Raw genomic sequence first — 22758 nt, 5'->3', positions numbered from 1 at the left:
ATATACAGTATATATGTATATATATATATATATATATATAATATATATATATCCGACGCCAAAGTTGAGTTTGCTTTGTTGCTACGATAAAGAAACTCTTTCAAACATTTGTACATTTATGGCCATTGTAATTCACTCCGCTTTTAGTTTATTTTTCTTCTTTCACGATAAATTAATTACACACACACACACACACACCTCAGAGCTCAATTTGTTGTTTCAAAAGACAACTAATATGGTTTTATAACAGTCGTAACTATAGAGACCAAGATGGAAATTTTTGATACTTTTGAGTCAAGTGGGGTATAGCTCGGAGGTATGTTAGAAATAAGAATAGGCTATATTTATACAAGGGACCCTAAGAATGTCCATGTTAAATTTCAATACAAATGATAGGAATAGTTTTTACGCGTAAAAGCAAAACAAACACCCCATTTTAGATGCGATAAAAATAACAAGATACATTAATTATGTATACTCTTTTATTTAATGTTATACTAAATAAAAACAGAGGAAACTTGTTAAAATTTCAAAATTTAAAATTAGTAATTTCATTTTTTAAACTTCTATAAATTATTTCTTGGTGACTTTATTTTTATTTTCGCATTAGTAAAGTGTTTTTTTATTGGCTGAGAGTTAGTAAGCGAAGCCTACCACTCATGGGACTGGAAAATTTTTATTTATGCTTATCTCTCTCGTTGCCCGATATTTCGAAAACGCACGACCGACGTATAGACTAGAAATTTCGAAGATTCATTTATATATTAGCAACACTAGTTATATTATGATAATGCTGGACAATTCATGGGATTTGGCTGAGCGTTAGCAAATATATTTACATTAGTCACATGGGCACCCTTAAATGCGACGCGAAAATAGCAGAATAAATAAATTTTTAAACAAGCTGCGTACAGTTATGAGGCATACAGTAAAAAGAACAAGTAATAAAGTGAAGGCCAATCAACGCAAGGAAGCAAGATCTGGTTTTCAGCGCACACTTGCGTTGTAGTGCCTTCTTTGCCTGACAAGAACGTTTATTTTAAACACTGCTATGAAAACTAACTCAATAAACAAAAACGTGAATGTATCATGATGCATTGAATGTTGGCTTTGAATGTTGCACAAAACATAGTTTGCACAAATACAAAACTGAGTTCTGTGGCGATGAATGTCCAACCATGCAATTTGGTTAAGGTACGTCATTGAAGTCACTGATAGGCTGACAATTTCTGTTTTGTCTGCCGGGGTATGAAAAGATGTTACTTTCCTGCATGATGTGTATCTATCTAACCGCAGCAGATCTCGAGCATGAAATTAGTCATATGCGTGACATTTTACACGCAACCTGAGCGAAGTCTATTACAAGATTCGTGGTACGTTGTACCCTAACTTGTTACAGATTAATTTTTATAAAAATAAACCGCTAAATTGCGCTTCAAATTGTTAAGAAAATGAAGGTCATACAAATTGTAATTCCATTAAAAATGTTTATTAATAGAAATATCAATTTCAAACATTTTATGCTATCAAGACAGAGAGAAATTAAGTATTCGTTAAAATTATAATACATTGTCCATTGGTTCTACTTTAGCTAAGGCTATCCTCGAGAGGCAAATATTACTTGAAATTTATCACGAAGCTTCATTTATGTATTAGCAACACCAGTACGATGATGGTGTATGCATGAGACACTCCATGGAGATTTAGCTGAGCGTTAGTGCATATTTTTACTTTGGTATTGTGGGTAACCATGATGGCATCGAGAAATAGCAAAATAAATAATTTTTGCAAATAATACACATACAAGAGATTCAAGCATGTGACATATTTAACTTACACATATAGTCTAAACCATCCCAGCACATACACCATTTTATAATGAATTAGTGTGCAGACTTTTATTAATCAAAAACTAATATGAACCCCAATTTAATTAATAAAAATGTGAAGCATCATCCGCAATACATCTCAAGAAAGATTTCTATGATGTTGAAATGAAATGAGCTACCTACTTTAAATTTTGCATTGAATCTTAGCGAAGCGTGTTACGCGACACGATTTGGAAGTGTAAAAGATCATCCGTTAATATTTTAAAACGTAACAAATACCACACTCCTACATTGCAGGTAATACAATTATTTATTAAAAAGGTATTAGAATTATTTTGCAAAATATTCGAAAATGAAACGGACTTATTTGAATACATACTAAGTACACGAGCGGATCGTAATCAAATCCTTGAAGAAGTTTCAAACGTAGCAATAACCTACACCTAACTTAGCTAATGAGTTGGTATCTTTTAAAGGGAAATAATTAACGGTTTAACTGTCTTAAAGTCTGCTTTTATGGAATAAATTGTATTGTAAATTGTATTGCTTTACATAAAACCGCTCTTTATATTATAGTACTTTTTTAATTTAATGGAATATATTAGCGCCGGTTGACGCATAAATAGGTAATTGAAATATTTAGATACTGCACTGTAAAGGTTTGGTTCAAATCTTAAAATTAATATAAACCAACGTCTAAGCCCTGCAAAAATGTTATTAATTTAATCAAGAAACTCAAAAGTAAAAAATTAATTAATTTGAGGAAACGAGAGTTTTTAAAGCCGGTAACTTGCCACACAACACCGCATTGAGGCAAAACGGGAACCGGTTTCAAGGGTACTTCACCTTGCACATGATCTCGAATGGGTTTCTTAAGATTTCTATATCCTAAATTTTGGATTTTAACTCTGAAAGAGATAATAATAGTGGTGTACATTGCATTGGCGTAGTACATGTCATTTGAATTAAGATGAATGCAGAACTCGTGGCAACATTTGGTAGATAAAATCATATCGTGGTTATTAAATGCTTGTATAGCGGATTGTGATTCTCGGATTGTGGTTGTATAGCGGATTGTGGATTTTGATTCTAGCAATAATAAAGTGCCTTTTAAAGTTTAAAAAGTGTTAAATTTTTTTAAATTTCTATGAATTGTGGTTTTGACAGATGTTATTTTACAGGCTATAACAAATAACTTTGTATGTAATTAAAAGTATAACTTTGTATAAAATTTGTTTAAATAATATAACCACGCGATATTAGATTCACATAAGTTTACATAGGCATGTTTGGGCCTACAACCAAACTAACAATGATCAGAATTCATATTAAAAGTGAAATTCTCGAAATTAGATTGCGTTTTGGCACTTGGATACCATGCAGTGACTTTTATAACATTGAGAATCGTCTAATTGTAAGCTCTGGTAAGAACGGCATTAAAGAGATTTTTAGTTCGGTTTTAATACGCGGGAAAGTTCTGAAGAGAGAAGATTCCGGCTTCTGAATGAAATTAAGCAAACAAACATTGTCATCCTATTAATAACCAGTTCGATAATTTTTACATGAAAGTTTATACACACGGGTAACATAACGCCTGTTACCCGTGTTATCCGGACATAGATAATTCAATGGATTGTATGTTACCTAATATAAGGAAAGTGTTCTGTATTTTAGATATAAACTAAAGAAAAGTTTATATAAAATAATTACGAGGAAATAAAATAGGGCGAAAAGTGTAACTCATTCATAAAGTCAATACTATTAAATGTATTTGAAATGGTATTAAATGGACATTAGATAATACTTCAGCTTTAAAATCAGACTTCTATATGGTGAAATAAACAATTTTATAAATAAACTACCTATTAATTGTTTACGGCAAAAAATGAAACAGCTTTTTGTTATATGGTTTCCCATGCAAATACTAATTTACCGTTTGACTTTTATGCCGATAGGTGATAGACATAGTTAAAGTTTTGTTACTGTGCCTCTACATACTTTTATTCATCATTAGCTAAATGAACTGTTACAAAAGACTAACAGGTATTCAAAAGCCACTTCATTTATATTAGTATTTAATTCCTCGGGTTCTATTTTCAAACAAAAAAAACTAGAAGCAAATTAAGAAGAATTTCCACTAATCTTGCACATTAGTGTTTTCCACGCCATAAGTGCCTCTGAGATGTGGCTAAGGGCCTGAATATAATTTATTTGCAATATGAACATTTCAAAATACTTTCCGGAACGCGTAAATAAGTCACAGAAGGACAAATATTGATCAACATTTATCAATATTTCCAAACACTATTGTGGATATTTTTTAATCAATTTATGTCATCAGGTTTACCCAAACAAGCGCTCTTGGTGTTATATAAAAAAGATCTTAGCATAAAGGAACACTCATTGGCATTATTTCTCAGAATACTCGAGATTATGAGCATACCAAAGGATGGATATTAGAGATGAATTCCTTATAACCAAATCGTTTTTTTTTTTTTTATTTCATTTTATTAAGGAATTATGAATTTGAACCGAAGAGTATATTTCTATTTTTAGTAACCAATAAATTATATTCGAAAGTTTTACAGGTAATACAGTGCCTAACTGGTATATATTTATTTAACATGCGTATTTGAAAAAATGCAATTTAAATCGAATTAGTACAATATAAAAACTCACCCAAAAGTTTGACCCACAAAAGCCATTTTGAGTTGTATTTGAAGTCATGAGTCATTTATTATAACGGCACAGATTGTAAAGACACCCTTCGTCGTAGTATTAACAGCAAAGGATAGATGATAACTAAGAAAGGCCAACGCACGAAGACTAAGCGGCGTTGTGACCTTGCCCTACCCACCGCGTACAGTGATGGGAAGTGGGGGTTTGCGCCAAAGTGGAAAGAAAACGTGGAGTTAATCTGATAACGGTTTGTTTATATGACTTCGGTAAGGTGATTAAACCAATAACTCGTTTTTATTGACCATTGGTAGATAACAAGGTTATTGTTTCGTTAGTTAAAAACGCGATGTGGAAAGTCATATCATTAACTGGTTGTTAATAAGATGACAATTTTGTTTTTCTAACTTCATTCAGAAGCCAGAGTGTTTTCTCTTCCATAACTTTCCCTCGTATTAAAACCAAACTAAAAATCTCTTTAATTCCGTTCCTTCCAGAGCTTACATAAGCTTACAATTAGACGATCCTAAATATTATAAAAATCACTGCATGGTATTCAAGTGTCAAAAACGCTATCTAATTTTGAGAATTTCACTTTTAATATTAATTCTAATCATTAATTCTTAATCATTTATTAATTCTCTTATTGTTGTAGGCACAAATATGCCTATGTATAGTTATGTGAATCTAATATCGTGTTATTGAAACAAATATTATATAAAGTTATCAGTTTAATTTTATATAGGTTTAAATTAATTTTTGTAGGCTGTAAAATAACATCAGTCAAAACCAAAATTTATAAAAACTATTAAAATAATAATACCTTTTAAACTTTAAAAGGCACTTTATTACTGCTAGGATCCGCTGCTTGTATTTAACCACAATACGATTTTATCTATCAAATGTTGCCACGAGTTCTGCATTCACCTTAATTCAAATGAAATGTACTACTCCAATGCAATGTACACCACAATTATTAGCTTTTTCAGAATTGAAATCCAAAACTTAGAATATAGAAATCTTAAGAAACACATTTGGGATCACGTGCAGGTGAAGTACCCTTGACACCGGGTGTTCCCGTTTTGCCTCAATGCGGTATTGTGTGGCAAGTTACCGACTTTAAAAACTCTCGTTTCTTTAAATTAAATGCTTTTTTACTTTGAGCGGTTTTATGTAAAGCCTATTACAATACAATTTATTCCATAAAAGCAGACTTTGAGACAGTTAACCCGTTATTATTTCCCTTTAAAAGATAACAACTCAAGGTGTAGGTTATTGCTACATTTGAAACTTAGCAATTCTTCAAAGGATTGGTCTGCGATCCACTCGTGTATTAAGTATGTATTCAAATAAGTCTGTTTTTATTTTCGAATATTTTGGAAAATAATTCTAATACCTTTTTAATAAATAATTTTATTACCTGCAATATAGGAGTGCGGTATTGTTTTAAAAAGTTAACACAGATCTGTTATTTATATCACACTCAGTAGCGACTTTTATAATTGAAGAGTAATTTGATCTGCAACGAAGGATTGAAGTTATTTTAGGTGTACCACTGCGTGGACGATCACATACACTTCCAAATCGTGTCGCGCAACACGCTTTGCTGAGGTTCAATGCAAAATTTAAAGTATGTAGTTCATTTCATTACTGATAGTCAGACTGGCATCATAAAATACGGCACAAATACAGTACATCCCTCGGCAAACAGAAGATAAATTTTGTTTAACTACTGAATTTGTTGGCTTTAACAACGCTCAGGCAAATTCAAGTCTACAAATTCAAATTTTCTCGAGATGTAATACCGCATGATGCATTCACATTTGTATTGATTAAATTGGGTTTCATATTAGTTTTTAATTAATAAAAGTCTATATACCATTCAGTATATGATTATGTATGTACTGTGATGGTTAGACTACAATGTGTTAATATTTCACATGTTTGAATCTCTTCAGAAATTTAAATTTACCAGCCTCTAGCATGCAGTTATTAAAGGATAGCCACACCTCGTACCGTAACAGGTTTCGCTGAGGTCGCATTCAAAATTTCAGATCCTTAGCTCATTCTATTTTCATTCTGCGTTTGTATACAGACAATAATACAAAATATACATTTACACGAAAATTACGCATTATGTAACGTATTTTTGTAGTAATAAAGTTTCGTGCAAAATTCAGATTTTTCACGTTCATTTTTTTTTTATTAAATTGGTTTTTGTATGGGTTTTTAAATAATAAAATTATACGCGCTAGTCACTATAAAATGATGTTGTATTAGTTGGGATAGAAGGCAAAATGATCACTTTTCTAAGAGTTTGAAAATGCGAGTTCGCACAATTTCCTAAATTTAATTCGATAAGAACTTAGTCCAGAGTAGGTTTATTTTAGTAAGGACTTGGGACAATGTTTGAGAAAATGTCAGTAAATATTAGTGGTAGGATACTCTTTAGCAAATACTTTCAATGTGCGTACTCCAGGAGAAATAATAATCTCTGTGTATGTATATGAATGTAGTGGAATTTGTTACGATCAAGTGATTTGTTACCAATAATTACTTGGGTATTTGTTTAACATTTACCGGGTATTAAATGCCATATACATGGAGATTTAGATTTATTTCTAATATTCAAGATACTGAATACAGCATTAAACTACAAAAACAATTAATGTAGATAAATCTCTAGAGATCTATGCCAATATTTCCATCTGTGCAACTGAAATATTCAATACTTTGATGTGACTTTCCACATCGCGTTTTTAACTAACGAAACAATAAATAACCTTGTTATATACTCGTACTAATGGCGATAGTTTATACTAAACCTACATGAGCTCATTCAACGTTGCCTACGTACTTTATACGCTGAGGTGACACACTTCTCGTATATTCTTAACTTATATGATTATATTCAGTAATGTATATAGTTTCATATACTGTTCAAAAGCTTATTTACTCTTCAGAATACTTTTTTTCCTCTGAGGAAAAGGAAAAATATGGTTGTATGAGCATAACTAGTTTTATACATGTTTTTCAGTAGCGGTAAATAAACAGCCACAGCAACAATACTGGATATGGTTCACTCTAGATAATTAGAGTACATTTTAAACTGTCCATATTTAATGTAGTATGCGGCAATTTTGTAAACCACAGCCAATCGCCACGAGAACGAAAGCCGTAATGTTTCTGTAATAGGGAGGGCAACACATTTTAAACATGTACATGTCTGCTAATAAATAAGAAACAATTGATAAGTCAATTGTGATTTTGTGAACAGTCTTCAGTGATTTCTTAGTATGTGCAGACCTACTGAAAGCTGTTACATGTTATGATTCCTGATTATGCTTATAACAGCGCTTTGGGATGTTTAAAAATTTTAACCTATATTGTAAATATTTCTTAGGTTAGTTATCCATGTGGTGAAGAGATCTAATTGCGTATCTAGAAACGGAATTTTACTGTTCTTTTGTTTCACTTACCAATACAAATGTCCGTATAATTCCTATCAACTTTACAATCTATCATCGTCAGTAGGGAAGTTAAAACAAAGAGGAGTAAGGATTATTTCAATTAACTAATAAAAACAAAGACCTAACAACTTACTAATCTATACATAACGCGTCTGTGGCTCGAAGAGTTGATACAACGTGAATGTTGAGTTCAGCTTCATTTCACGTACCGCAAGCTTCTGAAATCCGACGCTGTCACAGACTGACTCCTGGAATCTGGAGTATATGTCCGTCTGGAGAGATCCAAAAATGTCGGTGACTGAGAAGCAAAACACGAACTCTGCATCGTTCTTCAGAGTTGATATCAACGTTCTCATTGATTCAACCCTTCGTATCATAGCTTCGTTATGTGTAGAAAACTCGGTTGCCTCTACCATGCTTTGGAATCGACACCTCTAACACTCCAGTTTGATACTTATGCTTTCGTTGTAAGGAGTGCCAATTTGAAACGGTCGTCCAGCAGTGAAAAACAGCTGTTGTGTTGGGACTTTAACCTCCAGTTGTTGTTGACATGGAGAGTGGAAAAAATCAGAGCGTCCCTCTGTCAACTTCCAGCTGCCAGGGGTCAAGCGGCTCCGCAGCGTCGATGATGATGACTGTTACAAAAGGAAATACGGCTGCGTCAATTCGAGACTTATAGCCTAAACATTTCAGATGTGTGTATATTTATGGCTGAATGGCCTCTTAAACACTGTCGAGAATAGTCAAACAATTGGCTGGAAGTATTTACTTTTCATTTAAAACTGGGCAATTTTCAAATGTTCTGAAAAAGGCAAAGATCATACTATGCTCCTAAATAAGTGATTCAAGCTCCCAAGGTAACTACAGATCCATTTCGATTCTACCAATGGTCAGCAAAGTTTTTGAGGCATTGTTTCTCACTCGGACCTTTACTATTGGCCCCTGGTCAGTTTTTTAGTTCGTCGGTGAGTGCAGACCTATTGTGAACTGTATTCAGTAGTTCAGTTTTAATAATGATTTATGTGTTTTATTTTTATTAAATTTATGTTTAAAAGTTAAAGGAATCACTTAGCGTGGCATAACGCTCTGGCATTATTCATTTATTTCATTTTAACTTATATTGTAGTTATGTGTTAGGTTATTTCTTAAACTAATGAAGAGATCAGATAGTGACGTAGAGATCGAAACGTAGTATAACTGGTTTTCTGTATCACTGAAGAATGGCAATTTCCATAAAATCCTGTTTCCTGCGCATTTGACTGCGCAGATCACCATGTCCTTGTTTCCAAAATACATGGCTGTGGCAGGCGAGGCGTCCAAAATCTTGTGGCTTCAATCGTACCTCAGGAGCCGTTATCTATAACTTTACTTAAACTGCGTCTCAAGAAAATAGATCTTTGTACAATAAGGTGTCCAACAGAGATCAATTCATGGCCGAGCGCTTTTTTTTAGTTTATGTAAATGACTTTAGGTCATCTTTATCATCTGGTCAATTTATTCAGTACGTGGATGATACTACCGTCTACTTCCAAGAAAAATGCAAATAATCTTTGGAAACTGAATTCTTTGAAAATTCAAATTTATGCCTTGAATTTTTATCTTATATGAATCTACAAAATAATTATTCAAAATCATACTTCATCTATTTTTCAGAGCGCAGAGCACTGCTTTGTACCGGAGTTGTACTGAATAACTTGGTTACTGATGATGTTTTCAGCAATAAGTCCCTTGAAATTCACATTGATAAAGGTTTGTCCTAGGAAAACATAGAAAAAACAAACCCAGGTTTGTCCTGGGTTGTCTGCGTTAAAATCTACTTAGGCATTTATGATCTGAGGAAAGTACAGAATTTTGTGGAATACACTATTGAAAATGGCTTTTTATGGCCTAGTATATACACACTCATATCATACGGCATAACTTTCTGGTGAGGATGTGCTAACATCCATTTCCAAAGGTCCTTCAGAAGAAAGGAATACAAATCATTGCAAAAATAAAATAGGAATCAAAGAATCCTGCAGGGATCATTTCAGAGAACTCGTTATGCTAATCTTCCTAGTCCTCTAGACATACGAGACACTCCTGTACTGTCGTTACAAATGTGATATGACGCTTGGCAGGGATGTTCATGAGCACAATACCAGAAGGCGGGGTACGTTTACAGATAAGTTCTAAACTCACTCGTTTCGGTTATTACCAGAGTATATTTTGGGATAAAGTTCTATATTACACGCTGTGGGGCAACTGGTCTCTAACATACTTTAAAACCGGATGGAAGCGGATGGCTCTGAGGCCCTCATATTTGAGGAATTAAGTAAAATATTGATTATGCATCTCATGATATACCTCTAAGAAACTAGAGAAGTACGGTGTCTGCATTAAGGTTATAGAGATACTCAGCTCATTCTGCTAAATAGGAGTGAGGTTATGTAAATCAGGAGAGCCTTCTCTTAACCCCGACTTACTAATTATGGAGTACCCCAGGGTTCTGTTATTCGTCCTACCTCTTAGTGCACTAATAAATGACAACAACTCGTTACGCGATGTGTTTTTCGCGGAAGATACGATCATTTGTTGGAGAGGAGACACCTTACAAAAATTTTTAATTGAACAGGCTATTGATTTTAATATAACCAAATTCCTGGGTTTTCGCGGACCCGAAACTACTATGGAATAAGACACATTAACCAATGACTATGGTCTATGTCTATACTACGTTAGCCAGTATACTCTTATTACTTCGTAGATAAAACCCCCTACTCACAGTGTATTTTGCTCCGCATATTGTATCTATTTCATAACCACTAACCACTTATGTTTTACAGTAATTCTACAGAGTACGTTGACATGCGACTGGTTAAAAGACTATCATCTCAAGGCACATGTTTACAGCAGATCCTTTTTTTGGCGGTATATCTTCTGGAGCTTTCTCCAGTTGAAGAGTAATGAACCGTATACTTCTAAAAAGATATGAGGACATGTATATAAAATAAGGAACCGAGGTATTATTGATCTTGGGAAGGTTTTAAACTTGATTCCTCTCTTGTAAAATGTATTAAGTTGAATCAATTTCGGGTCAGCATAAGAACATAGTTACTCGGCGTGGCATTTTGTTCACTGGAATAATTTTACCAACCTTTTTTGGATGTATTTGAATGTAGTGTATATAATTTTGTGATAAATAATGAATATTTTAATAAGTGGCCAGTTGGACTGGTCAAACACAGACACACTTTATTTTATTTTAATATCCTCAGCAGTATTTAAACGTCTGATAAATTACAAGATATTTTGCATATAGGAATAAAATAGTTAATTTTACTTTTGGAGGCAGTATGTTTATTTTATACACCATATAACACTATAATAAAACATTCAGTAAGGGGGATGTACATTAATAAATCTTCGCCTTTCATTGCTGTTGATACTGATTTATTATTACACTCTAGTATTAGATACTGACACCTTGCCTGGGACAACTATTCCTAACTGACTTCTTGAACTGATAAAGCACATAACTGATAAGACGTATTCCTAACGTCCTAAACCTAAACACGTTTTTGCTGACATCGCAAAGTTCCCAAATAACTTCACTAATAAAAATACTTCCCTTTAGACGGACAATACAAAATCTTGGATTCACGAACCTTGAAAAGCACGAAGTTGGTGACCACGAAAGCTGGTAACTTTGAAATACAATCATCGCAATACGTTGCTACCACGAACCCACATAAATCCCCGATCTAATTAGTTTTAAGCTGAGCCGTTAATTGATATAACAAAATCTGTTCTGCCAAAAAGGTTAAGTACGTGCAACCTCACTGCTGGTTTCAATCATTAAAGAAAATGCAAGAACTATATCACTCTTATGATTTACTGTAAAATACCTTAATATTAATATTTACAAGAAGTTTGCGTCTTAATAACTATTATTATACGCAAAACTATTAATAAAAAATCAACCACACTTGCACAGGAAGTAAGTGTTTAACCCAGCCTCATTAAACATTTAAGAAGAGCTCATGCAGATTGCTCTATCGCAATATCAAATACTATAATTTATTGTGTGCGCTATAAACGGACCATTTCTTAATTGTAATATTGTGCTACTGGTACTGTTGTTTATATTTTATAGCTCACTAAGTAAAATATGCAGTCCGTGGACTGCAAGGATAAAAAAGATAATTAGTTGCATTATTACGTCGCATTTGTGATATGAAACCATTTCCATATCACATAGCCTTCTTGTTAGGATAATTAATATGATAAATGTCACTTATTGTTAGTTATGAAACAAGATGAGATAGTACAGTTTGGCTAGTTACTATTGTTTTCTTTGTTTTGTTCACTGATAAGTAAAACCGGATCCAATAATGAATACGAATACATGATTTATGTTTCAATTAATATTTACATTATTGGAAAAATGACTGGTCACTTTTTCTAGTAATTTGGCTAGCTAAAAAGAATTAAAAAACATATAATTATATTCTAGCATCTGGTAAAAAACAAACATCGTCCTCTGTGTATACGTATAACTTAAATATATTCAAGTATAACTTAATAAATCAATATACAATAATGAAGGATTTAATGCACAAAAGAAACAAAAATGAAATTACAAACAAAATATACAATACTATAATAAAATAACATATTATTTACAAGGTTATTAAAAATCACTAACCACTTACATACAACAAATTAAGTTTAAAATCCAATATTACATGAAACGATATAACAGATGGTATAATTAACCAAATTTATCATGTCAACCGTGTTACTTATAATAAATGTATTATTCGATTTATTCCTAGATGTAATTCTTTCAATCAGGATCCTGACTAGAGAAGAGCCAACCAGTAATGTTTTTACAGAATTCATTTAAGTTATTAGTTCTTTTATATATATACATATAATTTATTAAAATACTTGAGTATTAAATAACAAAAGGAGTGGTGGAAAGTTTATCTATTAAGTTTTGGCTTATAAAATTTTTGATAGGTATTAAAACGAGTACTATAGGTCAAATCGGTTCTCATATTTCCACTCCTAATGAAAAATCATCTCAAAACCTTTAAATATAAATAGGTGTTGGAATGGTAATATTTTTATCTGTAGAAATAGAGGAAAATAACTCTCTTATTTTTCCTTCAATATTATACGTAAAAAAATAATTCTGTGTAATTTAGAGTTTTTAGTAATAAATATTTATATTTACCTCCCCAACAAGTCATATCATACTGCAGCCTAGAGTTAATCAGAACAAAATATGACGATCTCATTAATGATGCATGCAGAAATTTCTAAAGAAATAAAATTTCATATTGATACTCTTAACAGTTTATGTAATTTCGTAGTGTGTTGCTGAAAAGTCAGCTTTACATCCAAAATTACACCTAAATACTATTTACTTTCTCTAAAGCCTGAAAATTACATAAATAAAACTTACACGTTATAGAGTTTCAAAGGAATTGATACGTCAAATCCAGCAAAACTGAAAATTTTTTCCGGTTATATAATTTGTATCCTATTACTCAGACTCCAATCTCTTAACATGAGTAGGTCCCTGTTAATTAGCTAACCAATAATTTTCTGAACTTTATGGGTGTAAAAATTTATATATCATCGGTAAAAGCAATAATATTGTACCATTGAAAATCGATTTCAATAAATCATTTATAAATAATATTGCTATTGAATCCGATCCATGCTGAACGCCTGCCTCCACCAGAACTTTAGAACTACAATAGTTTTCAATATTTATTTCATGTCTTCTTCCCACAAGAAAAGACCTAAACCAATTTAATGCATTTCCTCATAGACCTATACCTACTTCCTAGAAAAATTGCATAATCAGCCATATCAAAAGCCTTTTTAAAATCAATGTATAATCCTAAGAGTTTCAGCTTGGAACTTATACCTTTATATATTATAACTAACACTTCTAAAGTGCCTCTTCAGTTGACTTCCCTTTGGCAAAACCAAACTGACATGAACTGAAAACAATTAACTTTAAAAATAATTATGGAACCTTTTAACCATTGTTTTTTTTTTCAAATGTCTAAGAGAATACTGATATCGAGCTGATTGGTCTTGTGTTATCTAATTTAATCGAATTGCTGCCGTTAAAAATAGGCACTACTGAGCTTAATTTTAGGCTTTCAGGAAAGCCTTTACTAAAACCACTATTTATTTAAATAAACAACTAAAACTGATGCTGTCTCATCAATTAATTATGCATTTCAATAATAATGTACATTAACCTTGTCAAAGCCAGTAGATGTCTTATTCTTTAAACACGTTACTACGGTCTTAATTTCCTCTTCGGCAGTAGGAATAATAAAGAAGGACTGCTGATAAGTGCGCAAATGTGGAAGAGTGCACAACATCGGGAAGCGGAAGGTCAGACTGGAGTACAATAAGGTCATCCTTTATCTTATCAGCAATGACCGAAGGGTCACTTAAAACTTCACCTTTTGGTAATCGTATTTGCTCAACTATTTTCTTTGAATCCGCCAGTCAAGTTATTTATTACTTTCCACTGTTTAGATATTTTACAATCTTCTAATATTTTTAATAATACATATTTTATGTTTCAGTAATCACATTGTTTAATCGATTATTAAATTTATAGAAGTAATTTTGAACGTTTCTGTCATAATGGTCTCCTCTTAGAAATGTTATATAGTTTTACGTATCTCAAATTTATGTAAAATATGTTCTGTTATCCAGGAACTTAGCTTTTAAAAATATAGAACTACTACTCATTTTCTTACTACTTCTAAATATACAGTTACTTGGAATATAATTAAATTTACGATAAGCAACATTGGCGTAGTTTTTTGAATAAACTTGGTCTCAATTTATTTGTTACAAATTAACAATATTTCTTGTAGCTGAATCAAATCAAATCAAATCGTTTATTTGTTATTGACAATAAAATTGCATAACAAACGTCAGAATTAACATAACAAAATTAATACACTAAACTAACTTAATTATACTACACTCCTGTCAGATAAGAAAGCATTAATAGAATAGTATTCTTTGTTTAAAAGAAACCTTTTCATATTTTTGCGGAACACAGGCATACTCTGTTCAGATCTTAGGTATACCGGCAAGTGATTAAATATTTTAATTGCTGAGCCCTAAATTTGTTAAAAAAAATGTTGTCCGATGCTGAGGATTTGGCAGGAGGTAGAGATCCCGCAGAGAGTAACCGGGTTGTGTGTAGGAACTAAAGAGTTGAGCGTTTCGTTTCATGAAGGACGTGGTTTCTAAAATGAACATACTGGGAAATGTCAGAAGGTTGTTTTTCACAAAATAGACCTTTGCAGGATTGTGATGTTTTGAGGCCAAGAATTACCCTCACTGCCTTTTTTTGTAAGCGGAATACGTACTGAGTCTTAGTAGATTCAGCCCCCCAAACTGGCAGACCGTAGGTTAGATGAGGGTAGATACAACCAAAATATGCTGCAAAAAGTATTGCCCTATTAGAAAAGTAAGAGAGTCGATCGACGCAATAGACAAATTCTACTACTTACTTTTCCACATACCTTGTCTATATGGTGATAGTATTTGAGATTACAATCGATCACCAGCTCCAAAAAAATCTGTTGACTCAGATGATGAAATTTCTGAGTCTCCTATCATAACACAGGAATTCGCATGTGCGAAATCATCACAATCACGTATGCGAAAGTCAATGAATTTGGTTTTTGTTGTATTGACTGCAAGAAGGTTATCCTCTAGCCACTGCAAAAGGAAACCACCCGGAATGAATGCATATATTTCAAGACATTCTCGGTTCTTATGAGAAAGGCTGAGCGAGGTATCATCGGCAAGCAGGCAAACGTTACCATTACTTATGCTACTAGAAATATCATTTACATACAGTAAGAATTGTGAATTGTGATTAGAAGGAACGCAGGTGGACTTATCAGAATTGTTTTAATTTATTATGATTAAAAAATAGGCCAATAACACAGTGATCAGTGTTGGTCTATGGTCAAAAACAGCGCTTTTAAAACTATTCACATATATAAATGACATAAGATGTGATCTATACATGATTGAAAAGTTGCTATTAATTCTAGCGGAGGAATTGATTAGGAATAGAAAACTATTATTATTGAGCAGATTGTGATAGTTTAAAATATGATTGTTGACATCTAGCTTGATATTAATATCGGCTATATAAATTACATTATCATTTATTGCTTAAATTTCTCGTGATAATTCAAATAAAATTTATTTTCAGTAATAGTTTTCAATCTGTACAAATATACAAGGTTAAAAGAAAATGATCGGTTTTAACGTTTAAAAATTACACGTCAGCTTATATCATGTTTAACTTCTTCACATAGTTTACAACAATACTACGAGGCACGTCCAGAAAGTAAATGTACTGGTACTCTCACAGCTGTAGGGAATACTTTTTCGACATGTTGGCAACACTGCCGTGTAACCTGAATCATCCCCTTCAAAACGAGACCAATCCGAGGTTAGTGTGTTGAAAACTCTTGACGCAGTAGCATCTCTCGCGAAAAATGTCGATCGTATCTTCCGCCAAGTGCGAAATTCGCGCCGTCATTCGCTACCTCGTTGTGAAGAGAAAAGCTCAGGTTAAAATTTATAATGAGGTGAAAACTGTTTACGGTAATAGATCTATGAATCGTATGAGCGTGTACAAGTGGTGTCACGAGTTAACAAAATGGCCGTACTTCCGTGCATGACGATCAGAGGAGCGAAAGACCTTCAACTGTGACTGACGAAATTGTGGAAAAAATCGAGAATGCGGTCCGTGACGATCGCAGATTGACATTAGATGAACTTTCTGCGATGTTTCCGCAAATCTCAAGATCCCTGATACACTAAACATTGACAGAAACTCTCGGATATCGGAAATTGTCTGCGAGGTGGGTTCGAAAACAGCTGACAGAAACGAGTACAGAGCTCCAAAAAGTTTTCGGAACGCTACGAACTGAAAGACGATCATTTTCTCTACTCTATTGTTACTGGAGACGAAACTTAAATTGCCCACTACACGCCTGAAACTAAGAGGCAGTCTAAACAATTTTCACCTCTAATTTCAACCGGACCTTTTCCCTTCACAACGAGGTAGCGAATGACGGCGCGAATTTCGCACTTGGCGGAAGATACGATCGACATTTTTCGCGAGAGATACTATTGCATCAAGAGTTTTCAACACACTAACCTCGGATTGGTCTCGTTTTGAAGGGAATGATTCAGGCTACACGGCAGTGTTGCCAACATGTCGAAAAAGTATTCCCTACAGCTGTGAGAGTACCAGTACACTTACTTTCTGGACGTGCCTCGTATTATCAACATAACACAAGACACCACCTGCTCTCTGTAACTATCATTGCACTTAGCAAATAAAACATAGCCTGGAATTTGGTATACAAATAATACTTCTAAAGCTATCCAAATTTCACTGTTGTATTATAAAATTTATTTTGTGATTTAAGTTATTCAGTTGTAATAAAAACTTCATAAAATGTTACTTCATACTTCTAATGCTAGCATACATCATACTCAAAGTTAATTGTACCTCGTAAGTTAAATATCATACATTTATATTTGTCATTTAGAAAGATTGCATTTTTATCAAGCCAAATATTTAGAATCACCATTAGTTTGCTTACGAATAATTTCTAAAGTTAGAATCTAGGAATCTTGAGCGTTAAACGTTAATTCTCGTGCATTCCGTAAGGGCTGTGATTTTAACCTGAAAGACAGTTGCCGGTTAGGCTAGCTCTAGGTCTAGCTCCCCAAACACCTAATCCAGTAACCTTCAGAGTCTTCGACCCGTCAGTATACCAGGTTAGAGCCTTCTTCAAGTAGGCAGGCTCTCCGTTTGACCATTCCTCTCTTTCAACCATGTTGACTGAAATTGTTTTTTTCTCAGTCCGTATCCTTTGACATTCTGTCAGACATCGTTTCTAGAATTTCCAGTTTGAGAATGTCAGAGATCTCGGAGTTCCTTGCATGGTAACGACGCCAGTTCTCAATGCACTGCACTCTGTAGGTAGCTATCCTAGCCTCTCCTATAACAGATATGTCAAAAGGTAGGAGGTTTAGCACTACTTCCATGGCAGCGGTTGATGTGCCTCTCATGGCGCCCAATGCCCCAAGCCAGCCAACCGTGAGACTGGGTTTTATGGCAGTCACATGTTGAACCTTTAGCCACCAGACTAAAGAACTATATAACTCTTAAGACTCTCGGTCTTATGACTCTGGTGTATAACCAATATGACATGTCGGGTCTAAGACCCCATGTGCATCCTACCGCACGTCTCACCACCATTAGTGTAGTCTGAGATCGGCTGATTATGTATTCCAGATGACTGTTCCAGGAGCGTTTATCATCCAGTTTGACACCTAGATAATTGAACTCCCTGCTAACCTATATCTGGCCCCTAATTTCCCCCATAGGACTGGCTTTGTAATTTCCAGCTTCATCCTATTAGTAAATGGTATTATGACGGTCTTCGAAGGATTCACTGCTAGTCCTTCTTCGTTACACCATCGCTCCACAATGGACAGTGCTCTCTGCATCATTTCCAAGCACGTGGCCATATGCTTACCTCTAATGAGTACGACAACATCGTCTTTATTGCCCTGAGCACACATGCCCTGTTCATTCAGAGTCCAGAGTAAGACATACATGTACATAACTATGTTCCACAGGCTTGGTGACAGTACACCACCTTGTTGATATCCACGCTGCGTTTTGACCTCTCGTGTGACTCCACAGAGATGCCAGTGCTCTTTTGCTACTAAGCATGTTCTTTATCCATCTAACAACAGTTGTCTCAGTACCCCTAGACGTATGCTTAAACACTACTGGGTGATTATTCGTATTATCAAAAGCTCCTTCTGTATCCAAGAATACTGCTAAAGCTATTTCCTTTTTTGCAATAGCTTGCTCAATCTTACCAACCAAACAATGTAGGGTTGTTTCACAAGATTTATCTTTCTGATAAGCATGTTGGTTTGAATTTAAGGGACATTTGATGAGAACTGTGTCCCTTAAATTCCTATCCAGAACCTTTTCCATGATCTTGAGGAAGGATGATGTTAGGCTTATGGGTCTGTAAGCCTTTGCAGCAAAATAATAGGAGTATTTACCTGGCTTCGAGATAAAAGTAACCCTAGAGGTCCTCCAAGATGAGACCATTGACTCCTGTCGCTCGTTATGAACAGTCATAGGAGCAGAGGTCCTCGCTGGCATTCGCTAGCAACTGTTTCACTGGTCTGGGAAGACCCTGGAAAGTGTGTGTCAATGCCAATGGCACGTTATATGATACAATCTTGCTAATTACGGCCTGTGTAAGTTGAAAATACATGGATAATGATCTTACTAAATATAATTTTCAACTAATAATAAAATACTAATTGTTCAAATGAAACATAAACATAAAATCCTATCATTGTAGAAATCAGTTCAAATGTGTATAACGGGAAAGATTTTTTATTCAATATACTTGATAACACATCAAAAGAATTAAAAGTTTAGATTAAAAATAAAGTTAAGTGTTAACAAGTCACATTTAACTTTTAGTATTGATTTTTCGGATGGAAACTGCTTTAAAATACTGTAAAATGCCTCTGTAATTGTAGGCTATTATCTTAGTTAATATATCTTCTGCGACTCTGTATGGGGAGAATCTGACAGCCTGTAATGATAGTAGTAAGGACCACCCACGGAGCCTGCCCAATTCAATGTGTTGATAACTTAATATAAAAGCAATATCAATTAAATAAATTTGAGAAAAACATAAAGAACTAAAAATCCCAAAAAGAGGAGAGAAAGTCCTACAGTGTAAGGAATCTAATGCATCCCACGATAGACTTGCAATAATTTAATTTTAACCAAAAATTCACTAAAATATGTGTAACCATAATAGTAAAAAATATGATTGTGCCGAATAAAATAATATAAACTTACCTAACCTGCTGTCACATACCTACCCTACCCGAGGGACGTACTCAGCTTTGGTGGGCCCCAGAAAGGATATTCTGCCGGGCCCCGTCATATACTGCCACCCGCCCCCGTACAAGTACAGTTCGAGGACTTTAGCTGCGCGCGTGACCTTGAGTGTATGGTAATAGGCGGGAGGGGTGGCGGGGTAGCATTATGCGCTGCGTCCCGAAAACATTTCCTGTGACTCATGGTTAAAACCCTCCTTTCAGGAATCGTATTGACCCAAATAACTCATCACACTCACTAGAATCAGTCTATTTTGTGGAATTAAATAATAAGAAAATACCTAATAATAGCAATAATAGGACTTATCCTTGTTTTTCAGTTGTTACAGTGTTGTTTAACGTGTTTCTAAAAATAACTTATTTGTCAATACTAATCTGCAAATCGAAATTGTGAGATTAAAGTCGTTAAAGACAATGTTGCGCCTTCATCTCAGCCCGCCACACAGATAGCGTTTATTTGTTGAAAGGGTAGTATTGTCAGAGTACGGGCTTGGGTTTACTGCATAATCCAAAAGTTAAATATTTTGACTGGTCACCCAAGTGGATATTTTCCCTTGTTGGTAGACTAAAATTAGTCTACCAAAAAGGGAGAATACTTAAATAAGTATTTTAGGTCTTTCTTCGCTTTTGTTTTATTGGTAGTGCTATCCTGTTCACTTCCTAAACACTGTACATTTGAAAAATCAATATTATGTACAAAGTAGAACTTGTAAACCATAACCAATATGCAGAAGCTATAAGTTCGTAAAAACACATTCACATTTTCATATTAAGAATCTTACATATTATAACTATACAAATAACAATAATAAATATATTTTTATGTTTAGTAATTATATTAAAAAATCCATTACATTCCCTTCTGTCGAAAAATGGATCTGGTGAGGATTTAAAGAATTATTTATTTATCAAGTGACTGTCCTCGTATTTCAGTCGTTCAAGTGGGCAAAAAGGTAATGTTTACATTGGTCAGTTTTCATACTAAATATTTATCTCCTATAACTATTCACAAGCTTACTTAAATGTTAATATTATCACTTGATTACGTTAGAGTATGGTACACACTTTCCTTGTGGTGCAAATATTATTTATTACATCCTTGAAGAGTCACGTAACAGCTCATTTACTTTTATAATTAATAAATAGAATGCAGTATGGATAGTTTCACAGCTATCAAGTTGATTCATAGCGGCAGAACCTAAGTCACACTAATCTTTATGTAAATTTAAAATACTTTATATAAGTTGAAAACAACTAGAATTTTCTATTCTAGGAGAGATTAGTTTGCAATACAAATATTTATTTTATTGAGTGAATTAATGTAACTACATTAAATTTTATGAATAACCGTGAAGAAACCAATAATTCTTGTGCTACTTTACTGCAAATATAACAATACTTAGACACGAGCAGAATTAAGTAAGTGTAAAAGGAGGCATTACTGTAAAAATGTAAAATTTCTTCTTTCATGTTATTCAATCTTGTTCCTCATTTTAGTTAAGGAATCCTTTTATTTCCTGAGACTACTTACGTTTTATAAATTGTTTAATAACCTGAACAAAAAACAAAGCCTTACTCTTGAATCAAGAATAAAACTTAAGATGGTAATCTATATATATAAAAATGAATGTTTGTATGTTTGTCCTTTATGGAATCGTGAACTATTGGACCGATCATGATGAAAATTTGTACGTATATGTATTTTTCCACGGAGAAGGTTTATAAGCTATGCCCATCCCTTTCCCGATTCAGGATTCCGCCCCACTGGTTACAGAAATACCCATAAGAAATGCATTGCAGCAAACATATGTTAACGTCTTTTCAAATTTTTAATCAGCTGTTCTTTGTAAACATATATTACACTTATAGTTTTAAAGCATAGAGTAAGCTTAAGAGAAACGACAAATTTTGTTTAAACTGTTTTTGCAATCACTGTTAAACATAGACTTTACTATCCAGATAATACAATTCAAATTTGACGTAAAAATTCACCTTTAACTGCAATATTTATTTAATATAAACCATGCTCATGCTTGATCAGAAGAGTAATGCAGATATCATAATTACTATCTTACGTTGGCTACAAATATAAAGAATGTTATAAAATCAACTTTAGTTGTTTTTTTTTTTGACAGAAGTATGGTTCTCAAAACTCCGTGTGTACATATTCTCTCGATCGAGACAACAAAGCAAGCTCAATCGTGGCATCGGAGATATAACTAATTTAATCTAAAATTTATTATAGTAAAAAAAAAAAAAATTACTAAGTAATATAAGGACTTCGGTTCTTAAGATTTGCGTGCGAAGCCGTGGGTAACAGCTAGATAGAGGCAGGAATATGGTACATACCTTCATAATACGCCCAAGAGGCTCACGATGGAACGACTATCAATTATCTCAGCAATGTTTAGAATGTGATAGAAAAAGAATAAGTGAATATAGTGTACTGTTTTCAACGGGAAATTGCGTGCGAAGCCGCGGGCAACTTTTGCAAAAAATTATTGAAATGCGCAGCAAAGCGCGCCGGGCCCGCTAGTTATGTAATAAATGATTTTAATTATAGTTATAAAAGTCGAAAATCTCATAATAAAACACGGTACACTTTAAATTATATTATATTAACTCTTGGTCTCAACTGAATCACAAGTTTTCGAGTATAAATGTACAAATTTGCAGTTGGGTGGAAAAACACAAAAAGCTTGTATATTTTTCACTGTTTCGACATAAAAACAGGAAGTGTTTGTAAATAATTTGCTTTATACGAT

The 22758-nt window shown here is 33.6% G+C and overlaps 1 protein-coding gene across 1 annotated transcript in view; it reads right to left on the bottom strand.

Annotated features, from left to right (window-relative positions):
- The window catches only part of LOC124357015 (multidrug resistance-associated protein 1-like), a 105624-nt gene extending 100913 nt beyond the window's left edge, over nucleotides 1–4711 (bottom strand). The window contains exon 1 of the mRNA XM_046808386.1: nucleotides 4509–4711. Within this exon, the coding sequence (XP_046664342.1) occupies nucleotides 4509–4556 (48 nt within the window). The 5' untranslated portion in view covers nucleotides 4557–4711. The remainder of the gene's footprint in view (nucleotides 1–4508) is intronic.
- Nucleotides 4712–22758: the final 18047 nt, after the last annotated feature.

This window comes from Homalodisca vitripennis, chromosome 3, assembly GCF_021130785.1.
Source record: "Homalodisca vitripennis isolate AUS2020 chromosome 3, UT_GWSS_2.1, whole genome shotgun sequence".
Lineage (NCBI taxonomy): Eukaryota > Metazoa > Arthropoda > Insecta > Hemiptera > Cicadellidae > Homalodisca > Homalodisca vitripennis.
Note: the sequence above shows the minus strand (reverse complement) of the source record. Positions and strands in the feature narration are given on the sequence as shown.